The sequence below is a fragment of the Hippoglossus hippoglossus genome, chromosome 22 (genome assembly GCF_009819705.1).
Source record: "Hippoglossus hippoglossus isolate fHipHip1 chromosome 22, fHipHip1.pri, whole genome shotgun sequence".
Taxonomy (NCBI): Eukaryota; Metazoa; Chordata; class Actinopteri; order Pleuronectiformes; family Pleuronectidae; genus Hippoglossus; species Hippoglossus hippoglossus.
In genome coordinates this window covers 22,311,474-22,321,993 of record NC_047172.1, presented here as the reverse complement: position 1 = coordinate 22,321,993, position 10,520 = coordinate 22,311,474, and the positions used below count along the sequence as shown (strand labels likewise).

The 10,520-nt window shown below is 40.5% G+C and overlaps 1 protein-coding gene across 1 annotated transcript; it reads left to right on the top strand.

The window, feature by feature from the left end:
* Positions 1 to 495: 495 nt before the first annotated feature.
* Positions 496 to 4,445, top strand: LOC117756195 (potassium voltage-gated channel subfamily S member 3-like). Its single transcript, XM_034576601.1, has 2 exons — positions 496 to 785; positions 2,272 to 4,445. The coding sequence occupies exon 2, from the start codon at positions 2,443 to 2,445 to the stop codon at positions 3,742 to 3,744; it is 1,302 nt and encodes a 433-aa protein (XP_034432492.1). The 5' UTR covers positions 496 to 785; positions 2,272 to 2,442; the 3' UTR covers positions 3,745 to 4,445.
* Positions 4,446 to 10,520: the final 6,075 nt, after the last annotated feature.

The window sequence follows — 10,520 nt, the reverse complement described above, 5'->3', positions numbered from 1 at the left end:
AAAATTGTCAGTTAACACAGAGATGGAAACAAATGACAAATAAACCGCAGCCTTGACAGTATAGGACACCATCTTTAAAGTGGTGCATGCTGAAAATAACCATTTCAACATATTTAGTTCAAAACGTTTAAAAAAGTGGTGTCTATTTTATAAAGTCTTCTTTTTTTTACCACATTTACAGCAATATTTGTAAACTTTGTCATATTTAGTTTTTTTGTTAAAGATAACGTCAATGTTAAATCTAAATATTGAATGTTAACATTTAACTTTTATTTTAACATTTAACTTTTAGATTTTACAGTTAACATTCAGATTTAGATTTAACATTTAATATTTAGATTTAATATTGACATTATCTTTAACATATATTTTAACATAAAAAAGTTAACACATATTGTTGCGACTGTTTTAAAATGTGTACTTTATAGAACACACACCACTTTGAAAAAAAGCTAATTATGAAGTACTGTTATGTTTCAGGATGTACCACTTCGCCCCATCCTCTAAAGTACGAGGTGAAGAACCGTGATAATAATGAAAAGGGGGGTAAACGTGGCTCCCCCTGAACACTGCTGCCACTCTGCACATGATCCCAGTGTGGAGGTGTTTTACGTTACAGCCTGTTGGTGGATAGTTGTCCCAGTGTCCCTGTGGTCATCACATCAGTCCTTTGAGCTGGAGGCTGGATTCGGACACCACACCACCGCTGCGCACTGCGCACGGAACAGCTGCCGGAGTCACGACATGACCCACACATGATCCGCACATGACCCACACATGGACAGGTGAGTTACTTTCATCATTCCCTCCTCTGCCTGTGTCTGTGACGAGATGTCTGAAGCGTTGTCCTCCTGCAGAGAATTGGTTTTCTCCGCAGGTTTAGATACTTTGTTCCATGTGTGCTGCGCAAAAAGTCTGTTTTCTCTCTTTAGTTTTTCACCGTCTCCTCATCGATTCCCTTTTGAAGACTATCACAATTGTATCGGCTGTAGAAACGAGTCAAATCTGACCTTCGCTTGCAAGTCTCTGCAATTTGAACCGCAACAGTACAGAGCACATTACCGTGCGTAACACAATCCAACAGCGCCGCAGTCAGCAGGTGTATGTGACTGTTGTGCCAAGTCACTGTTTGCATGTACACAATATCTGCTGCTAGTTCTCAGAGCCGTGTTTGAAATACACAAATGGTGCATTCAACAAAAACAAATACAATGAATTATTTATTTGGACTGAACCACATGAGTCATTTGTTCATCAAGTGGCGGATCTAGGACTTTTTAAAACCAGGGGCCATTAAGGGGCCACAGTTTACACAGAGGGGCAAATTATACATCCAAAATCCATGCAGAATTTCTGATTCTCTGAGGTACATGTTTAATTCATTCCTTCTTTACGAGCTCTATTTTGAGCAAAGCTGCACATCATTACATATGCTGGTGCAGTGCGTCTGTTAGGAATGGGTGATGAACTGTGGTAACTACTTCAGAGTTATTCCTCGCCCTTAGTGAGTCATCACCATGATGTTAAGAGTCATGATTACAACTTTTCAAAATAAAAGCTCTGCAATTTAGCTGGATAAAAGGAATTACAGCAACAAAACGATAAATTAGTGGCAAAAAAAAGAAGAGGATATGATTCTATGAATGTCGTTGCCATAATAAAAATCAACATCGTAAAACCTGTGAATGTCTGTGTCAGTCTGATAGACACTGCACTTCCCGGGGCCCTTTAACAATACACATGCCAAGTGTGAAGCCAATAACAGGAACGGTTTGCAAGGTATTATCACATACAGACAGAAAGAAAGACATTTGTCGAAATAGTAGGTATACTTTTAAAATTGTCTCTTGTTGAAGCACATTGTATACTTCAAAAGATTCAAATTTGCTGTTAGTATTTTTAGTACTGTTGGTAAATGACTATATTTTAAGACTGCTGACAGGACAGGGGCACTCCAGGGTGCAAACAGACCAAATCTGCCCCTGAATGAACAGTTCATGTTTAAAAACTTTGTTTACGTAAGCATTTCCTGATAAAGTCTATCTAGCTAATTTTCAAAAGTTAAATAATGTTTTTCAATCATTGCAACTTACACATACCTTACACATACCTTGTGCATGCAGGCATTAGATATTACTTTCACATTGTGTAAACTAATAGAAAGTAAAAGTATTTGTAGCATGGGATGAAAACTGTTTATCTCCAGGTCATAAAATATAATAAAAACCATGCAGAAGAAGTGATGCATCATTTCCAACATTCTGATTACAGGGCGTCACAGAGACCTAGATGCTACTTGATCCTGGATGGCTCTGATGTTACGGCCCTCAGCGGGATCAAATGACAAACAACAACGTGTGACCAATTCCACTGTGTTTCTGTGCAGGCCACTAAAGAGTTCCTCCAGGGACAACTGATGAGTGTCTAAGCTGCTGCTCCACCATGGTGTATGGACAGGTGTTTCCCCAGCACAGCTCTGGTGACTGCTTCATCAATGTTAATGTCGGAGGTTTCAAACAGCAGATGGAGCACACGGTGCTGCAACGCTTCCCACAGACGCGTCTTGGGCGTCTCCTGTGCTGCAGCTCCAAAGAAGCCATCCTGGATCTCTGCGACGACTTCAGTCCCTCTGAGATGGAGTTCTACTTTGATCGCAGTCCTCATTTCTTCTGTTACGTTCTCAACTTTTACCTCACGGGTAAAATCCACCTGGCAGACGGATTATGTGTGGTTTCATTTGTCCAGGAGATTGAGTACTGGGGCATCAAGGAGCGTCATCTGGACCTATGCTGCAGCAACAAATTCTATGAGCTGATGGAGGTCGCTGGGGACAAGCAGTGGGACCAAATGAGTGATGAAGTGCAGCTCCACAGCTCAGCCTCTTCCACTGAGGAGCTGTCAGCCTCCGAGGACAACATAGAAATGTTTGAAGGCTCCTGGTGCGCAGATGTCCGCAGCAATATTTGGATTCGACTTGAGAATCCAGGTCACTCCACTTCAGCCAAAGCAATCGCTGTAGCCTCCCTGAGCATGGTTATCATCTCCATTGTAGCCATGTGCGTTAACAGCATGCCAGACTTCAACCAGTTGGATGTCAACGACCAAAAGGTCGAAAACCCAGTGCTGAATTTCTTTGAGAACTTCTGTGTCCTGTTCTTCTCTGCAGAGTTCATCCTCCGTTTGGCTGTTGCACCATCAGCGAGGAGGTTCTTGTGCCGTCCTCTCAATATCATTGACTTAATGACAGTTATGCCCTTTTATGTCACCATGGCCTGTGACATGATGGATGAAGGCGAGAGCACAGAGCTGGAGAACGTTGGCAAAGTGGTGCAGATCTTGAGGTTGATGCGAGTGTTTCGCATCCTGAAACTGGCTCGCCACTCGGCCGGCCTTCGCTCCCTCGGTGCCACGCTGCGAAACAGCTTCAGCGAGGTCGGCCAGCTGGTGCTTTTCTTGTCTGTGGGCATCTCCGTGTTCTCTTCTCTTATTTACTTTGTGGAAAATGAATCTAAAGAGTCGGAGCTGGATACCATACCTATTTGCTGGTGGTGGGCCACCATCAGCATGACGACGGTGGGCTACGGGGACACCTTCCCCGTTACGCCAGCTGGGAAGGTGGTAGGCTCCCTGTGCATCATCTGCGGACTGCTGATTGTAGCCCTGCCCATAACTAACATCTTCAACAAGTTCTCCAAGTTCTACGAGAAGAAAAGGCACATAGATCTCAGACAGAACAATAACTGAACCCTCTCAAGCAGGAGTTCCACCGAGACATGTGAATTAGTAAGGTGGTATTTAAAGGAGACATATTCTGCTCATATTCAGGCTCATAGTTTTGATTTGGGTTATGACTTGAAAAGGTTTACATGCTTTAATGTTCAGAAAACACATCACTCTGCTGCAGCTCCTCTTTTGAGTCTCTGTCTGAAACACAGGTTTTTGCTCCTGTCTCTTTAAGGCCCGTTACAGCCCAGTCAGCTCTGATTGGCCAGTTGGCCTGTTCTGTTGTGATTGGGCAATCGCTTCCTGGATATGTGGGAGATGTCGGCCTCCGCTCTCGCTTTAAATATCCAAAGGTCCATTTATTATTTCCAGGCAAAATGGTGAAAATGATGAAAACCTCCCTACCTCACAGTGTTAAAGACGGGGAAGAAGAAATCCTTGATCCATCCTCTGATCCTGGAACCCTAAATTGAATGAGTTCTTCCCTGACCCGCATCCTTCCAACACATTCATCATGTAAAACTTTTCAGATTTTTTTTTGTAATCATGCTGATAAACAATCAAATAGAACAAGGGTGAAAACATAACCTCCTAACCTATAGAACACCAGAGGAAAGAAACACTGACAAAGCATAATATGTCTCCTTGGTTCAACGTATTCTATGAGTGGAGAGAAAAGCTTGATTACAAAATAAACTGCATGAAAGAAAATGAAATAAATGGCTCTTGATGATGAAGCAAGCATTCTTCTTTTCAATGAATCAAATGTTTGTTTTGGTTTAGAAAATGACAGAAAATGGTCAAAGATGCTTCTGACACCAGGTTAATATCTTTGTTTTGTTTTGTCCAGCAGTTCAAATCCTGAAGATGTGAAGTTTTCTAGTAGTCTAAAAATACAAGATAACCATATATAAAGAGGCCAGTTCCGTCTAATTCAAACTTAAAGTGAGACGGATGTTACAACACAAAGTGAAGAGGAGTAATGACTTCAGTGAGCTGGCCCAGTGAAGCCACTTACACAGAAATTCTTATTGCTTGGATTTTACAAGGTTGCTGGTTATGAAGTCAGATTTTCATTTGAATGTTGTTTCTTCTTCTAAAAATGTTTAAGTCGAGTCACATACACTGTAAGAATGACAAAAAAATAATTTGTTAATTGATACGTTAATAAATGGATTGGTTGATTAATAAAGCTTCATTCCCAGACACATCTGAAATTTGTCTCGCTCACAGCAGCAGCAACATTTGAAACATTAAATATGTAAGAGGTAATTAGAAGAAAGTAAGAAGAAAAACAAAGGAAACACATTTAACATCACATTCAATCTACAGAAGACACTTTAACACTTCTTCTAATCTTTTTTTCCCTTTAGGTTATTTTTATTTAGCACAGATTGAATTTGAAATACATAGAAAAATGACAAATAATAATATACAGTGCAAGCAGAGGCAAATGGTCAGTGGGCTCATTTGAAATATTTTGCTAAAATTTCTAAATAGTCAGCAAATCAACAATAATATGTATAGCTCAAGAAAAACAAAAGTGTGCAGATGCTTTCACATGCACGCCTGAGTGTGTTGTTAGGGAAGATATCATTTAATACACATACAATACTCAACAGTAATTACAAATCATGTCTCCAGAAACAATAATGCATAAAGATCCATTGTAGATCAGCAGTTAAATGGTCTGTTTAACTGCTTTTCATCTTCTGTAACCTTTAATAGAAGAACACTTCTACCACCTGGGAGAAGCCATCCCATAATTTGGCTGCTCTACATCTTACTGAAAATTGACCTCTGCTTTAATGTGTTTTATATCAGTCAATCAGTCCATACATTTTTTTTTTATAGCTCCTATTCCCTGAATCACAATTTGCGTCGCAGGGCTTAATAGAGGTGACTTCTTCTGCCTTTAACCCTCGATAAGAGTGAGGAACAACTACCGAAAAAACCTAGACACCTCAGAGAGAGCCACATGAGAGGGATTCCTCTCCCAGGGCGGACGTCAAAAATATATTCATTACATTCATAAGAAAAGACAACGTGAGAGATAAATTCGGAGGTGTTTCAATGTTTTAAGTATTTATACAAAAGAAAATGTCTGATAGAAATGAAAGAGCAGGTACATTACATATCTAAGCAATCTAGTTGTGATCAATCCGTAATCAAAAGTAAAAACAAATCATATCTCCAAAGACAACGATGATAAAAGATCAGTTGTAGAACAGAAGTTAAATGATCTCTTAAGCATCTTTAGTGACATTTTACACATTTTCACAATTTACAGTTCTTTGGCACCTGTGGAAAGCCATCCCATAATTAGGCTCCTCAACATCTTGTTGAAAATTTACCTAAAAAAATCAATCAATCAAATTTTATTTGTATGGCTCATATTCAAAATCACAATCTGTCTCATAGGGCTTAACAAGGTGCAACATCCTCTGTTCTTAAAGGTTCAGTGTGTAAGATTTAGGTGAAAGGGATCTATTGGCTGAAATTGAATATACAATAATCCTAGTGATGTTTTCATTAGTGTATTTCATCTGGACCATCTAAACACCTTTTAAGTTTTTATGACAACTGAAGGCTGCCACAGGTTCTCTTTCATGTTTGGAAGGGGAGGGTGAGCACACGCATTTTGAAGCCTGTTGCGGTTAGTGGAGAGAGCGATCATGCCTTTGCATGCCTTTTGTGCACTGTGGCAAGGACAAACGCTTCACTTCCTGCGTGTGTCACGTGATGTCGATCCTTGCCTGCTAATTGCTCATTACGGTCCACGCTATCAATTGCACATCACACTGTGAAAATTGTATGTAAATCGAATGATAGTTGTAAAACAAAGCTTACTTCCTGTTGCCAGACTAATAGATCTGTTCAAGTAGGGGCTCTGATGTAGCGTGAGCAATTTTGTGTCAATTGGACAATGTTACAACAACATAATTATCACACTGATCAGTAGGTGGCGCTATGACCCTGCACTAATATTAATATATGGAGTGTCCGTCTGTCCGTCCGAAAAAAGAATAAAAATACGGACAGACAGACGGACGAAAAGCCGTCCGTCTGTCCGTCCCAAAAAAAAAAAAATACGGACAGACAGACGGACGAAAGTACAAAAGTAACTAAAAAGTAACTAAAAGTACGAAAGTAACGAAACGTAACGAAAAGTAACAAAGTAACGAAAAGTAACGAAAAGTAACAAAGTAACGAAAAGTAACGAAAAGTAACAAAGTAACTAAAAGTTACGAAAAGTTACAAAGTAACGACAAGTAACGAAAAGTAACTAACAGTAACGAAAAGTTACAAAGTAACGAAAAGTAACGAAAAGTAACGAAAAGTTACTTAAAGTAACGTAACGTAGGTGGCGCTATGACCCTGAACTAATATTAATATATGGATGTGTTCAGGTCAGGATTGTGATCATAGGGCAGTAGTTCGGAGCCGGTTGGATAATGCAGAGTGGATTTACAAAGTACTTCCTGTTTCATGGCAAATCAGTAGGTGGCGCTATGACACTGAGGAAATATTGACACATAGAGCTGTTCAGGCTTGGTCTCTGATCATGAGACATCAGTTTGGCGGTGATAGGACAATGCACACTGGACTTATGACAACATCGTCTCCTTTGGCGAAGGATGAACCTCGCGTTTTGATGGCGTGTAATCAAACTTTGACGCCACGCCACGGTCACACCGTGTGACGAAAAATCGATCTTTGAGGTAGTTTTCATCTCCATCTTGTTGTGATGACACGCATCTCCATATGAAGTTGATCTGATGAAAGCCCTGGGACAAGTACATCAAAGTAAAAATGTGGAAAATGGCCAATATGGCCACTAAAGTCAAAATGGCGGGCTTCCTGTTGCTTTTTTCCCATTGCACCTCTGACCTTTTTTGTGAAGATCGGTGAAAGCTAACTGAGGGGCTTTTCCTTAGATGGCGCTGTTGAGCCATTTTTCCACGCCCATTTCAAATTACTCCAGAATACAATAACTTTTTGGGGTTTTGAATTCCCAGCAAACTTTGGTAACAATTTGAGCATGTCTAGGCCCTGAAAAAGCCCCAAAAGGGAAATACAAATCCTTCGAAATACAATAGGGCCTCCCACCGGAGGTGCTCGGGCCCTAATTACCCCCAAAAAACGATTAACAGGTTAAAAAGAACGTGGAATCCTCAGATAGAGCCACATGTGATGGATCCCTCTCCCAGGACGGACAGAAGTGAAAAACAACCCATGCATTCATGCACTTACGATACGTTTTGCAAACTTTCTTAGACATGACGCAGCATTCTGGACGTCCTGTCTCCTGTCGATCCTCCTGTGTTGTTTCACTCCTTGATCCTCGACTCTCTCGTCTCTGATGGATCCTGTTTCAACAGGCTTTGCTCTGTCCGGTGAGGGGCCTCTTTCTGTTTGCTGGGTCCTCAGTGTAATGAGTTCTTAATCGATGGGCCTCACTCAACAACAGTTACAGTCAATACAAAATCCTCTCAAGGTGCTGAATTCTCAGTTTATCCCACAGTGAGGATTGATTCGATGGTTAAACAGAGGATAAACCTGTCAGTGATATTATTATGTGTTTATTTTATTGTAATGAGCAGGATTTAGGTCTCTGATGGAGCTAAACAGGTTATATTCACATCTGTGCTGGATCAATATGTGCGTTTACATCCAGTCATGCTGAGGTTTAGCTGTTGCCGCAGTCTCCTTCATCTACAGTATCTGTTCGTGTTTATCTGTTATCGCTGCCCTCAAGGGGAAAAAAAGCCAATACTGTAGATTATGGAAACTTCTGCATTGATTTTAATATAAGTCTCCGCTATAACAGTGTCTCAGTGATCTTCAGTCTCACCAGTAACAACATTTATAATATTTTCCAGGGAGCTGGTGGCTCCGGTCCTTTAATAAACGTCTACATCAGCACCCAGGGGACACGTTCACCTGAAATGCCTGGGTGCTGCTGTTTCCTCACTTCATGCTCAAAGTCGCACAGTAGCGCACTCTGTGTGAGTTCATTGCTTTAGTCTTTGAAAAGTGAACGTCGTCGTCAGCGATATCTGTGGTCATCTCTGTGCTGAAGGACGGCCAGGTGGTTTGTGCAGAGGAACAAAGAGATGTTATCTGCTGCTGCTGCTGCTGCTCTGATCGTTCAGAGAACTCAACTTAAACCCAGACAGAGCAGTGACTAAGTACATTTACTCAAGTACTGCGCTTAAGCACATATTTGAGATACTTGTACTTTTTCGGTAACATTATAAACACTTAAGTTGAATCAAGTGAACAAATTCATTCACTCTCTGTTTTACATTTGCTTCTGTTCCTTCATACTGTGCTTGTTAAAGTCTGTCTCAGTACTTTTCAATACATACTATGAATTACAGATATTTGTACAGATGTAATTAATGTGTTTACAAATGATCATTGTCGAAAATACCTCAAAGTGCACTGATGTGACAAACAATTCCATGTGTTGGATTTAGTTGTGGATTGTGACAATGTGACAAGGTTACGTTATAACCTTGGTTCTCTGAGTGAAGAGATTATCTCACTCAACTCCGTACATATGAAACATGTAACGGAGAGATAGTCCCGATACGGTAGAGAACATTGGTCTTCTTCTCTTCTGAAAGTTATAAATATATAAATAATGGTGGTTTGATGACCACTTAAAGGGAAAGTTCACCCAAAAATGTAAATTTAATCATCTACTCACCCCTATGCTGATGGAGGGTGGGTGAAGTGATTGAGTCCACAAAACACCTCTGGAGTTTCAGGGGTAAACAGTGCTTCAGCCAAATCCAATACAATTGAAGTCAATGGTGACCACTTAAAAAAAAATACATAACATGCAGGAATTTTCATTTTGGGGTGAACTATCCCTTTAAAGCTCTTGCAGCACAGTTTTTAACATTCATCCATTCACACACACATTGATACAGTGCATCTCTGTGCAGCACTTTCTCTATGAGAAGGGTTCCGCCCAAGGACACTTCAGCCTGCAGAATATATAACCTCTCTAACATTTAACTGATAATAACATGTACCAGCTTCTTCCAGCAGCATATCACATGACATCTAAGAATATTTCTTGCTGCGTTATCTCTTTGCAGGGTTTCTCGTGCTCCAGCAGCAAATACACACACTACACATATGTGGTGCAGTGTGTGTATTTGGTCTTATAATAGGATTTGAGCCATGTGCCCCAGTATACATCTTCATCTGTAATGTTTGTTAGCCTCGATGTTGGGCCTTTACTCCTTTGTTATCTTCACAGTGTCTTTACAAGACTGAAATCAATTTCCTCTTTACTGTAATTATCCCAGTGTGTTTTTCAGCGGCTCTGCTTACTCAGCACAAACACGCGCAGGGAGCATGTTGCATTCAGGTGGAGTCTGTGAACGTGAATGCTCGGTTATGTTGTAACCTTGGTTCTCTGAGTGAAGAGTCTATCTCTCCAACTCCGTACATATAGAATGTGCTTACAGTGGAGGATCGCCCCAAAAAAGAGAAGGGCAAAAGTCAGAGCCATGTTTTTTTCGTCTTAAATTCATTGTGAGCTGGAATCAGATCTCAGGGCGGAAATCGATTTAATCCAAGAACATGAGAGTGAAACATGGAAACAGAGAGTTGTGTTCTGTTTGACTTGACTTTCTGAGCTCTAACTGTGTTTCTACTGTAGATTATTTCCATAATGAAAAAATACTAAGTAGATTGATCTATAGCATGCTCTTTGTCATCTGGGCTGACTTTTTAAAATATGCAAATTCATTTTAACGATTAAATCTCCTCTGCTT

Excerpts from the sequence above, each read along its gene's own strand:
- LOC117756195 (XM_034576601.1), top strand. The coding sequence starts at position 2,443 with ATGGTGTATGGACAGGTGTTTCCCCAGCACAGCTCTGGTGACTGCTTC.